Below are 19467 nucleotides of genomic sequence, written 5' to 3' on the forward strand. Positions count from 1 at the left end.
GTTTAAAACAAAGATATGGAATTTTCAGGCAAATGGATGGAACTAGAAAACATCATCCCAGGTGAGGTAACCCAGACCCAGAAAGACACACATTTTATGTACTCACTTATAAGTGGACATTAACCATGAAGTACAGGATAACTACGCTACAGTCCACAGACCCATAGAAACTAAGAAAGGGAATGGGGATCAGGTGTGAGGAGGAAGGGCTCAGGATAGTGCTGGGAACAGAAATCAGTAGAGGGCCATCTCTCCAGCTAGTTGGGAGGCTCTGGGCAGTCTACAGGAGGGCGGTGACCTTAGCAGCAAGGGATATGGAGACTGAAGTGGCCATCTCCTATAGCCCAGAGGGACTTCCAGTGGAAGGATGGGGACATCAACCCATCCACAAAAACTTTTGACCTAAAATTTGTTCTCTGAACAGATTTTCCCATACCATCCACTCTAACAGGGTGCTAGAATGGATAGTATTAGAGATTTTTAATGATATAGAGTTCAATACAGTGATTCCAGCAGATCCAGTGTTTTCCGTGGTTGCATTTTCTTCTGTGCCCTGGAAATTCCCCTTCTGCCCCATGTAGATTATCAGCATCCACCAGATCCTGGTCTGTATGCCAACCTCACTCTTTTTCATGGCCTTCAGGGAATATAGCCTTACAAGCCTTCCTCTGCTCATATACAGTTGGGATGATAGCCTCTGCTGGCTACTTGTTGGTGAGCTAAGGCATGTGCACAGAAGGAACCTGTGCAGTGTGTCTCCTCCTCTGCCTCTCCTGGCCTGACCCACAGGGATGCTCTGGGTCAGGGTCAGTAGGCCTAAAGAAAAGATCAGAACCAGAAGCACAGGCCCGGTATGCAAGAAATGATCCAGTGTATGTGCACATCGGGGTGTAACTGCTCTTCTGTTGCTTTTCAGATGTGCACATAAGAAATCTGGGCATCACATATTCCTCCTGTTATGATGTGTGTTCTATGGTTGCTTATCTAAAGAGTTCTAGGGATATTGAGATCCATCCCAGACAGATATTTAAACAGAGCTTCAGGCTCCTATCCCAGGATGTCTTCTGTGCTTGGGCACTGACTGCTAGAGGCTGTTCCAGTACACCATCTAGGGCAGAATTGCAAAGGAGTCAGTCCCACAACAGCTGGAAGCTCCTGCAGTGGCTCACTTATGCTCATAGTGTGTCTAACCATAGTGTGTCTAATCTACTCCCCAACTACTTAAAATTTTCATGTAGTGTTTTTGCTCATTTTGTTTTTACACTTGACAGCATTTATATTTCTTCCAATCAGGGAATAGGTTCTCTTATTAATTTTATCAACATTTTAGTCTCATCTAGTTCATGCTCCCTTGCACTACTTTGATCTGTTGTTGGCATTTCACAAATATTATCCTATTCTTAAACATACTTTTAGACCAGTATTATATAAAAAATGAAATATTTCCTGTTTCCTTCTTTAATTCTATTCTACTTTAAGCATTCATAGCATTTGTTGCTTATTTAAATTTTGGTTTATTAGTAACTTTCTTGAAAATAGTCAAAAGTGTGCAGTTCTTTTATTCTCAAACAGGCTTTTTCACTACTGGCCTCTTAGCTATGACAGGTTGCAGCCTGTTCAGCAACATTCCAGACTACAGACCCGAAACCATTGCCACCCCCACCCACAGAGTCAGAATAGTCAGCACCATTTGTCCCCTTGCTGAGTGTGCCTGGGGATTCTTGGGGTAGAAAGGGTCATCTCGTTACAGTTGGGTACTGCTGGTCTAGGAAAACATCTTTTATTTTTTATATAACTAACTTTTAAGTCAAATTCCTAGGAAATTTTAAGAAGAGACATTAAGGGCAGAAAGCAAACCAAACCAATGGAGTTGCTTTGGTCTATCTGTCCATCTGCTCCCAGCAGAGAGTTTTCACCAAGTCCTTACCCTGCCCTACTGTGTGCTCACAGTGCAAGCAAGGCCACAGTGACTGCTTGAAGCTGACCACAGCAACTCTGGATAGATTTATTTTTAAGATTTATTTTTATGTCATGTGTATGAGTGATTTGCCTCATGTGATATGTGATGTGTTTGAGCCAGTATGTATGTGTGCTGCATATGTGTAATACCCATGGAGGCCAGAGGGGGACATTAGATCCCCTAGAACTTGAGCTATAGTCCAGAGTGCACAGGGGTGGGGTGGAGGGGACAAATCCAGGTCCTCTGCAAGAATAACAAATGCCCTTAGCCATTGTACCATTTCTTCAACCTGTGGATATCGCATTGTTATAACACATTCTGATCAAGAAAGGATGGGGGGGTCATTTCTTGGGGCTCACTGACAGGTTCAGAAAAGCTTGAAGTTATGCCCTGGGGAAATAGGGCCTTGGGTTCTAGAAAGACATGGGATTTGGATGCGCTCAGTGTTTTCTCTATGCCATACGCATTGAATTATAAGAATGGAAATTCCTGGGCTTTTATTTGATTTTCTTTTCAGCAGAGATCTTTAGTTTCTAATTAGAAAGGAATTAGGCATCCTTAATTTTGTGGGCGAAATCACCCCAGTATGACCAGTCCAAATCTTCCATCAAAGGCTTTTCCTCCCACATTTGATTTGTATCTCAGAGAACTCAGCAGTCTGGTTGCCTCACGCAAAAAGGCTCCTAAATTAGGTTTTTAAAATTATTTCTGTTAAGTATAAACTTAACATATACCAGCTGCTGAGGGATTATACAAGCTTTGTTTTTTTCCAATAATTGGAAACCTTGTTTACAGAAGACTCAATGATGTTCTTTAAATGTCTTTGTATTGAATATAAAAGAATGTGTGTTTATCTAAGCAATGATAATCTGACTATAAAGAAACTCATTTAAGGATTATACCTCCTGTCTCTCACAGTGCAGCTGTCACCAGAATGTTCTTCCAGGCTTTACACACTGCTGAAAAGTCTTCCTTAAAATTAGCAGAATAAACCTGGTAGTTTGGGAAGAAATTTAATTCTAAATCACATGAAAAGAATTCGAGACTGTCAGGGCACTGGGGCAAATTTATCGATTGGCTAACTCTCTGATAGAATTTAGGTCACTGGGAAGAGGTTTGAAGGTTTTTGTCAACATCAAAGAGAAACCCAAAGGCCTCCAGATAAGCAAAGTAGCTAACGTGAAGAATTTCCAGTCAACCAAGGCCTTAAGATTGTTCAGTCTTTACTGGAGCCAAGGGTGGCCTGCCCAGTGTGGAACTTGCCCTCAGTCTCACTTACCCTCCTTGTGCTGTCGAGGTCCTAATGAGATAATACTCACAGAACATAGCGTACATTGTAGCACTCAGTAATGTAAGATCAGTGCTGGGCTGTTCCAAGTCTCATGGTTTTTATAGGCAATGCCTCCTCTGATCTCAGAAGTCATCATATTAAAATAGCATGCTTGAGAGCGTCCATAGTATTAAAGACTGAGGAAAATGAGAAGCAAAGACGTTTAATACCCTTCCCGGAGTGGTGCAGGAGGTGGGTCCTCGGTGAGGAAAGGCCTACAACCCCACCTTTCCACACATTTCTGTTGAGCACAGAGCTCTTTGCCCTCTGAACACTGCCTGCTACACTGGCTTCCTGGCCATTTAGCCATCTCTCCTTACCTAACAACCTGCTGTGCCAAGCACTCAGATGCCTGGGGCCTTCTAAAATGCCAAGACTTTCGTGACTCCACTTTGAGGTACAGATTTATGCTCCATGCTGAGGGTAAGGCTCTGTCCTGATGACCTGGTGACACCCTTTTCCGTGATACTCTGAGTAGGGGCGTCCTAGCCTGGGGAAGGAGGCTTCTTCCAGAGCTCAGTGCTGTCCCAATTGGCCTGAGTTTGAACATAGAGCACAATCCCATTTCCTCCCCCTGAAGAATTGTGGTTGATGGTTGGTAAGCTCGGGCACACCCGAGGCCACCACCAGTCTGGTCCAGTTAGTGGGTAACATTCCTATCTTTGCCAAGAGTATCCCATTGCTTATTTTTATTATGGTGCATGCTCAGTGGGGAAGGGTAGTGACCTCCCCAGTCTGTTTCGCTGCATACCACATAGAGGAGTACATATACATTACTCTCTTAAGTGTTAAACAATTAGAAGAATTAATCCTACAATGTTTTGCATTATACAAAAATTCTCATTGCAATGTTCTGTGGTTATTTAGTAGAATTTTAGCAACATTCAGAAATTTGATCTTTTAGGAAGCTTTAGCAAGAAATCGATCCTTTTGCCATGTGAGCGAAGAAGGCTCTCACTGCCTAACTAACTCATTGTATAGGGTTGTATGAGGCTCAGGTGTGTGGTGTCTCCACACAGTGCCAGACGTGGAAAGCTTCTGAAAATAAAACCAGAGGAAGGAAATATGTGACTGCTAGGGAAGGAAGGGTTCTTTCTCAACAAGGAAACAAAATAAAACAAAACCATTCAGATTCAGTGAGAGTCTCACTCTCAAAGGACAAGGCAGAGAATGATAGAGTAAGATACCCAGTGTCCTTCCCTTACCCTGGCCTCTGTGTGGACCCACGGGTACACATACATGTCATGCATATATATTATAAGCACATACACACACACACACACACACACACAGAGAGAGAGAGAGAGAGAGAGAGAGAGAGAGAGAGAGAGAGAGATCACGGCTAGTAGAGCTGTGCCTGGGGAGAGAGCACATTGAGTCCTTCTAGACCACAGTGTAGAGGTTAGAGGGGTCACTGGACAGGACCCTATCCCTCTGATCCTTGATACCAAGATAATAATGTTTTCTCTAGATCCAAGGATCTACTCTCATCCAGCCTGAAGAAAATGTTGAGGCTCTGTGGCTTTCCCAGAGTCCTATAACTGACAAGCTCGCTCTGGGCTTGTTTAAGGCTTGCTAGAGTGTAGTTCTTGCTGAGACTTCTGCCAACAAAAAAATTTAGAAAAAGAAAAAAAAAAGATGGTTTTTAACCCTTTAACCCCAGCCATTTTTTCTCGTAATCATGAACAATGCGTATTTTGTAAGAGCTCCAGAGAGGATAAAGGGAAAAGCTAGGATCTGGTTGCTATCAGAGAAGCTTTGTTCGGTGAGAGCTCCGTCATGGGCCCAGTGCATCCGTGCCTTCCTCGCGCTTGAGCCCACCCTTCCTCTCCTTCTGTGTAAAGCTCCCAAATGAAGAAAATAACACTGGGATGCCTGCCTGGATTTGAATTCAGATAAAGGTGGACTAATAATTTCATTACACTTTTCTGGTGACATTTGGGGCCTCTTCCCTGGCTCCATTCCATGTACACAATGTCCTTTGGGACTTGGTGTTCCCTGGTGATGTCCTAGTGGTTTCACACATAAGGGGTTTGTCCCTCACTTGGATTGAAGGCTCCTCTGGGCAAGATCTTACTAGGGAGACTTTAAGACACCATGCCGATTTCCCTATTTGGCAGTCCATGTTAGATTTCTCCTTGTGTTCCCCACACAAGCACAGAAACCGGGGATCTCCTTGTCGCTGTGTCCTGTCTGTATTTGCTTGGCCATCGCTGTGTGAACAAGACAGGGCTAAGCACAGAGCCCTGAACCTAATACACATGATGTGTATTTTCATAAGTGATGAGTGAACCAACAGCAATTGTTGTGTTACTAAGAATCAATTAAATTCCATAGTTGTTAAAACTCTTACCTACATTCCAGGTGGCAGGCGCCAGCTTTACCTACCATGCTGTCTACTTGAGAAGATAGTTACTCATCTTCTGTGGGAGAAATGAGGATAGGGGAATGGAAGGGATGAAGGGCTACACTCGGATTTTGCGCCTTGTGTTATAGGTTAGCCAAAAAGATGGGAGTGAAAATTTCCCCTTCTAAAGAATGAACTATTTCTAATTTTGGACAGTTAGATCTCCAAGAATGGAAAGATATTTGCCATTATGCATTGCTTTCGTAGAGCCCTTGGATTTTCTAGATCTAAACTGTCTCTGTAGCACACTGATGTGGCGATGGACTATCAGAAGTATCACATAAATAACAACTCCAAAAGTCAATAGAATGGAATCTGTGACAATTTTCCGCTCACATTTAAAAAGTAACTGTTGTGTAAAGAAAGTGACTAGAACATAGCACTTACAGAAAAGATACCTGCTAAGAAGAAGCTTCCTCACACACTGTGCATTAGTTAATTATATCATTTAAATATACATTTTCACAAAAATGTGGAGTAGACTTCACACCTCCAAGATCAAAAATTATGAGCAGTCTTTGACTGTAGAGAGAACATATGTTTAGAAGTGTCTAGATTATTTGTGTATGAACTAGCTTTGTCCTAGCTAGATTGTGAAGTGATCTTCACTTGGGTCCCCTTTCTGAGCTTTCCTTGTGGTCTATAAGATCCTATGGCCTCTCTATCCTTTGAGATATAGGGGAGATGGCAATGTACTAGGAACCGCCTGGCACCTGGAAATCCAACCACTCTGCCTATCTGTAAGCCTTATTGGGAAAACAGTCTATTTGGCTGTAGACAGAGCTGACTATGAACAAAACATCTGCCAGGCTCATATCTGACACCAGGGAACAGACACAAATTTGTTTCCAAATGTGTAACTATCAGTAAGACTTCTAACTTCACATGACTCAGCTGTATTTGCATTGTCCCTAGAATTAAAGCAGAACTGACAGCCAGATGTGAAAATCTACGCATATCATATCCCATCAAGCGAATACTGCGAACATCAGAGAACAAAATTCTTCTGTGATCTGATCTGATGTAGTCATTTGAGTCTTGCTTGCTGTGTCCTGGGCCTCAGGGTCCCATTACCAGGCCTTTGTTGAAAAGGAAAGGCGAGTGCTAGAATACCAACTTTATTTGAGAAGAAACCAAATCATATTTACTTTATTTTTTTATCCAGGTGCAAACCCTTGTTTATTTATAAGATCAAAACAAGACAATTAAGTGAAGATTGAAATAAATGCTTATGTTTTATTCATGTTAGAAATAGCTGCCTTGTCTTTTAGAATGAAGTTAAAATGTTCTTGTAAATGCCTTACTGTTAAAATAAACAACACATAGTTTCCTTTGGGGGAAAAATGTTATCTTTTTTGGAAAAGTCTTTATTAGGTTGATCTGGTTTAATGTGAAATTATCCTAATGAAAATAGAAATATAATGATTCTGGATGTTTCTATCCATTAGGATATATTGATTAATTCCAAAGTTTCATGGGCCTTTCTGATTTGGTGAATGAATCTATAGTAAAATTACAACCAGGACACTGGCTATTTATCTGAATCACATTTTTATTTAACTGGTTTGAATTCAAATGCATTATTAACATTTTCCTTCTTTTTTAATATAGGTGGAAAACAGACCAAAATATTATGGAAGAGAGTATGTATTCATTATACTATTCTTTGTTTTAACAATTTAATAAGTAGTCGCTTCATATGTCATTCAAATTTAACTGTTAACTATTTACTAACATTGTCTTCATCACATGTCTATTGTGTAAGAGTTTAGAAAGAAGAATAAATGCAATCAGACACTTTTGTATTGAGTTTTCCTTCCCACACTCAGGTACCTGGTTTCCACGAAGGCCCGGCAGGGGGAGAGTTGTGTGTAGTACTTCTCTCTTCAGAGCCGGCCTCCGGGTGCCTGGCCAGCGTTTGAAAGGAAGGCTTTCTACCAACTTTCCGCCAGCATTTCATTTCGCTGTCTACCCTGATGCAATACAAACACATAGATGTCAAAGACGGTACACTTCAGCTGAATTCCTGACTGTCGTGGATCTCATAACACAGTGCTCAGGAAAAGCATCCCTTTCCCTGCAGTGTGGGAAAACCAAACAAATCATTCTCTAGGCTTAGGTATTATCAGCCAGATTGCCTTAAGCCCATTTTTATTCTCTTTCTATCCCGGCCACCTTGTCCTTTAACCCCTTCTCTAGCTCTGATTTCCTTAGTAATCTAGCACATGGCAAAGACTGTAACTAGTGAAGTCATTTGTAGTCTGATCTGAGGCTGCGAGGTACAGAACCCTTTAAAGAGAGAGGACCGTGGAGGGGTCCAAGGAGGAAAAGGTACAGAAGTCCCTTCTGAAGGCCAGCCTAGAGGCAGGATGAGGCAAAAGCTCTTTCAGGGGCACCTCCTGGGCTCCCTTAACCAATGAGACCTTCCCTCTCATCTTCATACCCAGAAGTTGGAGCTCGGCCTCATGGCTAGTGGACTGTCTGGTCAGTCCAGCCTGCCCTCCTCCCCGTGGACACAGCTGCATTCTGGAGCCTTTCTTGTCAGACTTTGCACCTCCATCCATCCAGTGCCTCTCAAGCACCCACCCAGGAGTGTAGACTCCCCTCCCACCCACCGTCCCACCCACCGTCCTGCCGCTGATAGCTGGCCTATGCTGTCACGTGACTTTGATTCTACATCTGACTTCAAAGTTACTTGCAGATTACAATTTTTAACGAGAAAGCAAACAGGCAAACCTACTATATACAGTTTAGTACCTGAATTGATGACCACAGAGCAACTCTCCCTGCCAGGGCTCATGCGACACAGGAGGCTTCTCCACAATATCTCAAGGGTCCAGGGGTCTCACTCACAGAACCCCAAACCCCTCTGCTCCGTGTACAAGTGTATGAGACCCACTTAGACCCAAGGGTCTTGGCCAAGCTCAAGTTCCATCTCACTCTTCTTCATGGAAATCTTGGTCTCTGACTGCAAGAGGGTTGCTCTTACATCGCAGCACTCGTCCTCAGTGTTCGCCAACAGTGCTGCTCTATCCAAGCACTGATTCCTGATATTTAAAACAAGAACTTAGCAGAGCGTAAGCCCCCACCCCCGCTGGCATCACCGTCACCTTCAGGCTGAGAGTTTCATGCAGGGCCACTGAAGCTGCTGCAGTGCTTGCTCCCCTAGGGCCAGAATGTCAACTAGTAGATCCACTATTGAAAAGAAGAATATTGAAAAGAAGGACAGTAGGGTAACACCACACACCACACACACACACACACACACACACACACATACACACACCAAACACACACAGATGCATATATACATACACACAAAACACACACAGACACATACAGACAAACTACACACACTCACACACATTCCCATACACAGACACTCATACACACATACACACACCACACATAGAGACACTCATACACACACCACACACATACCCACATATACATACACACAAAATACGCACAGACAAACCACATACTCACACACCACACACACACACATATTCCCACACAGACATACACACAGACACTCATACACAACACACACCATGCACGCACTCATATACCACACACACACATATACATACACACAAAACACACACAGACACACACCGACACACACAGACAAACCACACACACACACACATACACATATATATACATACCATACAGACACAAACACACAGACAAACTACACACTCACACACATTTTCACACACAGACATACACACACACTCATACAGACATACACATATACCACACACACTTACACAGAGACACTCATACACACACCACACACATACAGAAATTCATATACACATATACCACACAAAGAGACATACACACACTCACTCACACACACACACACACACACACACACACACTCACTCACACGCATACACATCCATCACATTTGTCCTCCAGCCTAAGTTTTATATTCTTGACCAGAGAGGGGGCAGCAAATGTTATTTTATTTTTTATGCTCAGAAAATTCGTTGCATGATTATTCCCCCAAAGTCCCCTTTCTTAGAAAGGGGTATTATCCCTCTGCCAGGAGTTTAGAGGCGCTGGACACTGGCCTCTTCTCATACTCAAGATCCCACATTTTAGACACATGAAGGATAGAATTGCTAGTGATGACAGATGCTCACCTGGGAGACAGAGGCAAGTGGATCCTGTGTGTTTGAGGCCAGTCTAGTCTACATAATGAGATCCAGGATAGGAAAGGCTACATAATAAAGACACTGTCTCAAAACAAGCAAAACAAAGAATTGTTAGTGATGGCTGTGAGCCTTCATCTTTATTTAAAGGGAGAAGGACAAATAGATCCACCCAGCTACCTGCCTTCACCCCCCACCAGTCACTGTCCAAACTCCAGGCCTCAGACAACTGCCTTCAGAAGACCAGTGCAGTCTTTGACAAGCCAGAAGTCCCACTCAGACGTCCCCCATCTCGCGTGTGTGTGTGTGTGTGTGTGTGTGTGTTCATTTTGTAACAGAGAAATTGAAGACTAACATTATGTTCATTTTGTAACAGAGAAATTGAAGACTAACATTATCATTAAAAGTGGAAAAGTAGATTCTTTTCCCAAGCACCCACCTAAACAATTAATCTCTAATGTAAAACACTGGAAGACCGTGGCTTCTAGCCAGCCCATCTTTCCAGAGAATGAGCGTCTAAAATTAACGATGCCCAGCACCAGAAGCAAGCAGGTTGCTAATCAATAAGTGTTCATTTGCAATCAGGATAATCCACGGTTCTCTGTGTTTGAGCTGAAAGCTAAATTAGCAATTGTTCTTTTGTTATTCCCACGGTTTGAAAGGAGCCGTAACTTAGCTTTCATTTAGATCTTCATTTTTAGCCCCAGAGCAAAGACAGGAGCAGAGAGCCAGGTGGACTGTATATTTTCCTGTGTTGGGAGTACAGGGAGGTAAATCCAGGGGGGTCTTCAGGATGAGCCACAGTCACAGCCTTCATCTCATCTGAGACAGGGGGGACCTGGGGACCTAGTAGGCACGGTTTTCAGCCCAATCCTCATAGTCTCTACTTTGTACAGTGACTGTCTTGTCCCTTCAGGTTTCATGGGATCATCTCCCGGGAGCAGGCTGATGAGCTTCTAGGCGGTGTGGAGGGTGCCTACATCCTCCGAGAAAGCCAACGGCAGCCGGGATGCTACACGCTGGCACTGAGGTGAGCTGGGTTCCACTCATGGTTTGTGAAAGTGGCTTTTATGATTTTCCAATTTTTAAAAAGTGCGGTGTGCTGCAGGGAAAGACCTGACTGGGATGGCAAAACAATGAAGAGAGACCAGAAAGGCTGAGATCACATGGCCCAAGCTCTCTGGTGGAGAAACCACAGTTCCTCAGAAGAGTAGCATAGTGTTGACTAGGGAGATGGGGTTGTCACATATAGTTGACTAAGGAGGCAGGGTTTATATTATACAGCTGAAGAAGGAGGCAAGGTCAACTAATCTCAGTGGGAGCTGTCTCTGTAGGGGAGCAGTCTTCAGGCTGCTCCCTTAAACTCCAGGGAGAGAGCGATGGTAGGCATTTTCTGGGCACAATGTCAATATTCATGCTCAGACACAAGAAAGGCTTTGCTAAGTGCCCTTTGAGGCTCCGAGGCAGTGGAGGGGAATATTTTGCCAGTTGTCCAATGAGTCTGAGGCTATGGGGTCCTTGACGTGGCTGTGTCAATGTCAACTATACACATCCACTCAGGATGAGCTCAGGGCATCCTCAACTGCCTACTATGGTAAAGTGCACATAATGTACAATTCACCATCTCCACCAATCTAAGTGTGAAGTGCAGTGGCATGGGGCACACCAGCTATGCTTAACAGACACCTTTGCTGGCCACGTCCCGAGCCTGCCCCACATCCCAGATGCTCAGTTCCCACAATCACTCCTGCTCAGATCACCTTGCACTCCACTGTTTTCCAACACCAGCTGCAGCAGGCCTGAGGCTGAGAGTCTGTTCGCCTGGCTGAAGATGAGCAGATTGTCAGCCCGAGTGCTTCATGGACATGCAGTCCACCATTCCTGACTTCTCGGAGACCACCTTGACCCCAGACTCACTAGGAGGAAGCTCGTCATGTGTGCCAGCAAGTCAGCAGGGCAGATGCCTCCAAAGATTGGCCACCACAAGTGCTGGGGCACTGAAGGGGTCACTTGTATATGCCAGGCCATTAACTGCCCCCACAGAGTCTTCCTGTGGACCCCTGGAAATTGACTAGAGCTCTCTCCATAGAAAGAATGGATGCAGAGGAGAGTCTTCCCAGGCCAGCACATGAAGGGTGTGTGTCTAATATAGTCTCCACAGTGTGACTTTGCAAAGACGCTTTCCAAGTTGCAACTGGAGATGTCCAGAGCATATCCTAAGTGGCTCAGTGACAAGGGATTATGTCAAAAGCTGTTGAGAACTCTGGGTAGGCAGAACTGGGGGATGCCAATATTGGTGGTACATTTAATGTGCCTACCTGATGTTTCTCTATTGCTTCATTAACCAAGATGGTAGAGATGGGGTCGCAGTCAAAGGTGTGATAATAAGGGACATTGTAGGGCTTTGGTTATGGTGTCCCTTGCCGAGGTAATTGTCATTTCCCATTAAAGATGATGCATTTATACATCAGGGCTTTGACTTTCACAAATGAGAATGGAATGACCCAGTGTCCTGAGTGACTTATTGGATTCATTGTTCCCAAATGCATGCCCAAGGTTAGATCCTGTCTGCTTCATTCCAGGCAGGTGGGCTCCAACAGAAAGTGGCGGCTCTTTGTGGTTCGGTTGCTTCTCCTGTTAAATATAGATACTCACATCTCTTAGGATCTCTGAGATGAGAGCCAAGTACCCATTCCAGGCCTAACAAGTGGAATGTTCTGGAAGCTACTTCACTTTCCCCACGCTTATCTCACTGGTAGTAATCCTTGGCTTTCTGGTGAACAGGTTTGGGAACCAGACCTTAAACTACCGGCTCTTCCACGACGGGAAGCACTTTGTGGGTGAGAAGAGGTTCGAATCCATTCACGACCTGGTAACAGATGGCTTGATCACACTCTACATAGAAACCAAGGCGGCTGAGTACATCGCAAAAATGACCACAAATCCCATTTACGAACACATCGGATATGCCACTCTCCTCAGAGAAAAAGTGTCCAGAAGGCTGAGCAGGTCTAAAAATGAATCAAGGAAAGCTAGCGTCACCAATGAGGAGCACACGCCAGTGGAGAAGGTAAGCGGCCTAGGGGCGGACGTGGGCCATCTAGTGTCGGCTTGTGCTGACCAAGAATGGATCATGAGAGGTCCAGTTTGTCGGAATGTTGGGGAGAATCCTCCCAGGTTTAGAACTGGCATGCCAAAAGGTCCTTAGACTCTTCCAAGTCTTGAGCTACAGGAGAGAAACTCAGGACCCACAAATACCCCATGATTGGCTATATGGACAGATCCAGGACTTAGACAAATAGTCATTTGTGGGTTTATTCGTGCTTTGAAATGAAATACTCCATTATTGTTCAATGCCAAACACTGGGTGAAAAATTGCCACTTGGGGCCTGCTGGCTGTCTCTGGCTACAAAGTGGGCCCAATGCATAGGATTTCTGTTTGTCTGTCCTAAGGGTGTGTGAGCATCCATGGGCAGGAGGCTAGCCACCTTTTTGAAGGTGAGCTAACCTAGATGAACAGTTTCTGATGGGCTTGGAAACCTTCATCATAATAATGACTGCCATTTCAGGAAGGCTTGGTCAGGCTGATCTTCCCCACCAGCCAAGCACACTGTACTTCACTGCCATCAGAACACCCCTGAGTTAGGTGAGTGTGCGAGCTAGGAAGGAGCGGGCGGGCGTGTCGCAACAGTGGAAGGACATGGTGAAGGGGACGCCATCTCTAGTATCCGGCTGCTTATTTGAAAGGCACCGCCACAGTTGGCCAGCAGACTTAGGGAATGTGTCCCTTTGAGGACCACATCTGCTGTGCCTGGTCATATGTACAGCCCGCCACACCTTCAGTACCCAGAGTTGCTGAGCCAAGCCCAGCTTTTAGAGTGGCCTAGGACTGAGCAGAGGGTGATACACGGAGGGCAATATGGTGGTGCTGCTCCTCTGGGGGCTGCTAATCCTTAAGCTCAAGTGGGCTCCTGATGCCAGGGCCTATAGAAACCGAAGGAAGCTTAGCTGAAGGTAAGGACTGGGCGTCCAAGTTGGGAGACTCACCAAGTACTGGGGTGACTGGAGAGAGCAGCCACTCTGTTGGCTGCAAGAGCATGATGTTAATTGATTTGCTAATTGAGTCTCAGAGCAAAGGAGGGCTTCCTGCAGCATCATGTCAGTTGAGCAGCTGGCCCATGAAAACGTAATCTGCCATTTTCTTTTTATAACTCTGATATCGCCCCAACACCTGTGTATTCTTTCAGAAATAATTGATTTGGGATATTTTGGGACTGCTGATTGTTTACACGTAACAGGAAACTTGTATGTCTAGGAGAGAGGGAGGGAAGGAGAGAAGGAGAGAGGGGAGAGGGGAGAGGGGGAAGAGAGAGAGGGAGAGAGAGAGAGAGAGAGAGAGAGAGAGAGAGAGAGAGAGGAGAGTACTCCATCTTTCAGAGTTTGTTCTGGTCCGGATGAAAGCTAGTCCTTGGTGTTTGTAAATCTGTTCAAAAGCAATTGGAATAGAAAATGTGGAAGCTGACCTTCTCAGCCTTAATAAATCAGGAAATTGTAAAATACATCTCTGAAGTGGTGTTTATATTTCTGAATCAGAAAGCAGTGCCATTTGAAAACACCGTCTGTTACAGAAAGCAGGCCCCACAGTGGAAACCAGCAAGGAAGTCCCACCCGTAGAAGCTGGCATTTCTGGGCGTTATTCTCAGCAGGAAACTGATGTGACATGATAAGCCCTCTGTCTTAGTTAGGATTTATATTGCTGCGATAAAACACCATGACCCAAAAGCAAGTTGAGGAGGTTTATTCGACTTACAGTTCCATATCACTGTTCATCATCAAAGGAACTCAAACAGGGCAGGAGGAACCTGAAGGCGGGAACTGACAGAAAGGCGATTGAGGGGTGCTGCTCACTGGCTTGCTCCCCATGGCTTGCTCAGCAGACTTTTACTCGAGACACAGGAGCACCATCCCAGGGATGGCCCCACATGATGGGCTGGACCCTCTCCATGGGTCACTGATTAAGAACATTGCCCTGCAGGCTGGACCACAGCCTGATCTTAGGGAGGCATGTTCTCAATTGAGGTTTCCTCCTCTCAGATGACTATAGTTTGTGTCAGGTTTTCATAAATCTAGTCAGCACACATTCTCCTAGAGAAGTGCTTCTCAACCTTCCTAACACTGTGACCCCTTTAATACAGTGCTTCCCATTGTGGTGATCCCGAACCATAGCATTATTTTCATTGCTACTTCATAACTAAATTTGCTACTGTTATGAATTATAATGTAAATATTTGTTTTTTGAATGACCTAAGTGTCCCCTGGGAAAGGGTCGTTCAACTCCTTTCCAGGTTGAAACGGACAGGTTGAGAACCGCTGCCCTGGAAAAATGAATAATTTGATTATTAACCACATTGAGTGAGCCAGCCTGTACCCATCTACTGGGGAGAGGGGGGAGGGTGGTAAGGAAAGAAAAGGAATGCTGAAGGAAGAAAACCATACTCAGTAAGAAGTTTGATGGACAGTTGTCAGGGGTATGGATTTTCTTGGACATTAATGATGTCCTTGGCTTTCGTGAGGATTATTCTAGACACTAGATCTGGTCACTTGCTATTGGCCACTTATTTTTTTTTAGTAGCTTATGAGCTAACTTGATAAGAATCCGTCCATTTCTCCATGACCTGTATTGACAAGTGTGATTAGGAAAAACCTCAGTCTGGGCAGAGGCCCTGTTGCCATGGAGGCAGGGACTGGAGGAGAGCTAGTGGGAACTTGAGCAGATGGACTAAGAGGAGCCTGAGGTATCTGTCCGCTTCAGTTAATGGCTTCCCAGCGATGCTCAAATCCAGCGCCTCATTCCACAGCACTCAATGCTGCTCACCCATTTGCCTCATTGATCATTTCCAAGTAAATCGAGAAAAGAATATGCTATTACAAATCCAAGAATAATAACAGTGCCAATTGGAATATACATGTGTGTGTGTGTGTGTGTGTGAGTGTGTGTGTGTGCGTGTGTGAGTGAGTGTGTGTGTGTGTGTGTGTGTGTATTACCTTCCCCTTCAGATTGGAGGGTGTCCAGATTTACTTCCTGTCCAGGTTGTCAGCAATGAACCTGACTTTAACAACTATAGATGAGGTAGGCCGGGAGCCTGCAGACAGAATGAATCCGTAAAGGTTCAGCCCCTACTGGTAGGTAAACTTCACAATCCTTTAATTAATTGACTTTTATATTTGGGTTACCCATTCAGTGCATTTAATTAAGATGGTCAGTTTAGTGCAATACATGAAATACATTTTTAGAATTTATAGCAGGCATAGATTATTTACTGGTCTTCAGGGGAAAAAAAAAACCCAGACACATAGTATGGTAGGCAGTCTATGAATAACACTGGGATTCAACACCCAGATTGCACAGACGTGGGACTATGTCCCCTTTTAGACTCAGTGCAACTGTGCCAGATTCACAGGCAGGGTTCTCCATGGATGCATTATTCCTGGTTCACGCTAGCTGGAGGTGAGCCCATCCCACATTCTGAACATCTTAAATCTATGGAGTAGCTGGACCTCACTGTGCCCTCACTGCCTTTGTGACTCTAAGTAACCTCTTAGATTTGGCCACCATCCTGTCAATGGACATTAGAAATCGCTCAGTCTTTACATAATCTGATTTTGAAAATGCATTGCTGTTTCTAGTTATAAGAACCAATCTTTCTCACCAAATGCACCCCACTGAGTTGAATAAATAATATGGAAAGTGCATCTGTATTAACTGGGAACAGTCTGACACAGTAAATTGCACCCATATTTGATGTGAAAATAATGTGTACCTGTGAGACAGCAAAAGCACTTTTAATAATACACAAATTGAGTATCCTCTGCCCCAGATGTTGGGGAACCAGGGATTTTTCTCAGACCAGTGCTCAACTAGCAGTTGTTCATCCTTAATCCAAAAACCTGAAACAAAAATACTGTCAGATCCTTTGAAGTCTTAGATCCCAGGCTGTCTGGGCTGTCTCACCTGTATCGTGTTTATTCGTTCTGTTTTAGGGGTGCCCGGCCCCGCGTTCATTTCACTGTTCCTTTCCTGGCATCCAGCGCTAGTTACGGCTTACACGCTCTCTTCGCTGCTTTTGGAAGATGGTCAGACCCAGTTCTGTCTTGTTCATTCATTTCACTGTTTCTGGTGGTAGTAAATGTCAGACAACAACCTCCTGAGTTCCACAACAGTAACTCCATGTACAGCAAGGCAGGCAGGCCCCCCAAGATGGGAGGGGATGATGCGGGGGCGGGGGGCGCAGAAAGGAGTACAACTGTATCTTTATGATTTATTTATGTAAACTGTGAAAACAAGGGTTTTACATAAAGAGTAGCCATTGTTGATTGTTGCGAGGGGAAGCAAGGGTCTGAAAGGGAGTGTGGAAGAGACTTGTGGAAGAGGCTTGCCCTGTCCTTGCTACTGTTGACGCACTTTTGGCTTTAACTGTGACATATATTAGTATCCACTCAAAGAAGAAACAAGAATAAACAGCTGACACGCCTCACGTCAAAGCCGAGGAGAGTGCTTTTCTCCCCTGCCTGCCACACTTGCAGTTCCCATCTGCCTGCCTCCCACCCCCCTCGTCATGCTCACAGCACCCTTCCTCATCCACCCCAGCCCTCCAGATTGTTCCATGGGATCTGTGTTCTCAGGACTTAGTGGAGGTTGAGAACTGGAAGGTCATCACAGCAGCAGGCAGAACTGGCTGCAGGGGAGGAGTCAGTCTTAAGAGGGGGGTGGGGCTGTTTTGGCCTTCCTGGTAATCCCACCTCTTCCCTAGAAGCCTCCCAGTCCGCTGCCCTCTTCCATCCATTTCCCTGCCTTTGCGGCCTTCCCCTGGCTGCTACAGGACCAGTGAGTGCCCCAGTCACTTTTACATCCTGCCACAGGCAGCAAAGCCTCTTAGGTTTCCATTCCCCTGCCCTAAAAGCCCTGGCTAGCAGAACTTTCCCCCACCTCCTTAGGAAACCCTCCTTCACGGAGGACCCCCTTCAGAGAGCTGCTCTGTCCCCCAGCCATCTATTTTCTGGCTAACCATCCTTGCACCAGGTGCCCTTTTACTGTGGTTTCCTGTGGTCTAGCTGCCCATCTAGATAGCTTTGTCTGCATTGTCTGTGGCCTAAAGGCAATTATCATGCCAAGGAGGAAGGCTTGCTCAGCCATTAAGATCAGCAGAAGCCTCGGGAGCAGATGGAGGTCATCCGGGGTGTTTTCTCTCCATCCTTAGGTCCCACAAAATGCCTGGTGCCCACCGGAGACTGCTCAATGGTTCTGTCCTAGGTAGGGCTGCAGGGCAAAGTTCAAATACCTCAGCAGGATCTTAGCTACCTGCCTGAGCCTGGAACTGACAGAAAAGATTCAAGATCTCAAGTGGGGATCTCAAGGGAGGAGTCAGGAAAAACCAGGTCAGAGAAAGTAAAACAGGTGGAAGGAATGGGCATCTCTGAGTCCGCCCTTTGGTTCTCCACGTCTTGGGAGAAGTCATGCTTGTCCTTAGAGGAGCTGGGCAGGGATGCTGGTCCGCCATCTCCTGGCCTCTGGAGCCTGAGTGGTGCTTCGAGAGGTCCAGCCTCTCCTATTCCAGACTTTACATGATGATGATGCCTCATCTCCTCAGAAAGAGAAAAACGCTCAGGGCGGCTGATGCTACCTGACTGTGTAGAGACAAGTCTGGAGTGACAGTGTGACCTGGTGTGGGAGGCAGGGAGGCGGTGAGGAGGGTTCAAGGGGTAACGGAAATGCCCTTCGATGGCATGGCCCATCTGTGGCACCACCTTGCCCTGCCTGTTAAGCCGCAGGCCCCCCTCTCTAGCCCACATCATCTTCATTTCTCTGTGCCCTCAGCCTGGAATGCTTTCTCCTTCCTGTGATCCTCAGGCTTCTTTGGGGCCCAGTGCAGACACTTCTCTCCTTGGGAAATCTGCTAAGATTCACCTCATGCCTTAGAGCCACCCCAGAGACTGGCACATCGTCTTGATGTGGACTTAGTCAGTTGTATCCTAGGTAACTGTTACACTTGCCCTTCTCAAATAGTGGCCCTGAATACCAACAGCTTTGGCCTTCCCGGGAAGACAGACTTGCAGGCCTATGGTCAGAGCCATGGGATCAGGTCTTCCCGGGGTCTCTGGACGGTCTTTCCTGGGCTCCGGATGGATCCACACAGGCAGTCCTGGGGAGCCTGTGATGTGGGTTCTTTTTCGGCTTTTGGTGACCTGTGGTTCCAGATCCGCGTGCACCCCTAAGTGCTCACGTGTGGACACTTGTTGAATGAAGCAGGAGCAGATAATGCAATGTAACAAACTGAGCCAAGCTCACCATGAGGATCAGTGCGTCTCAGATTCAGCCAGAACCAGGTCAAGGGCTCCCAGCCCCTCTCTAGACAAGCTCTTTCATCGAGGACTAGAATCGGGCCATGGGCCTCCTGCAGCCTCAGGAGAAGCCAGAGCCCAGAGAGAAGGGGTCCAGAGACCGTCTGGGCAAATGCTTGCTTCATGTGGCAGGAGGCTGAAAGGTCAAGCACGAGTGTGTCTGGAACCTCTCAAAGGCTCAGGGAATGTAGACTACGTAAATTAT

At 45.6% G+C, this 19467-nt stretch overlaps 1 protein-coding gene across 1 annotated transcript in view; it reads left to right on the forward strand.

Annotated features, from left to right (window-relative positions):
* The window catches only part of Chn2 (chimerin 2), a 259819-nt gene that overhangs the window by 166534 nt on the left and 73818 nt on the right, over nt 1-19467 (forward strand). The window contains exons 4-6 of the mRNA XM_052173762.1: nt 7309-7340; nt 10780-10893; nt 12648-12933. Coding sequence (XP_052029722.1) covers nt 7309-7340; nt 10780-10893; nt 12648-12933 — 432 coding nt within the window. The remainder of the gene's footprint in view (nt 1-7308; nt 7341-10779; nt 10894-12647; nt 12934-19467) is intronic.

Source organism: Apodemus sylvaticus, chromosome 2, assembly GCF_947179515.1.
Source record: "Apodemus sylvaticus chromosome 2, mApoSyl1.1, whole genome shotgun sequence".
NCBI lineage: Eukaryota > Metazoa > Chordata > Mammalia > Rodentia > Muridae > Apodemus > Apodemus sylvaticus.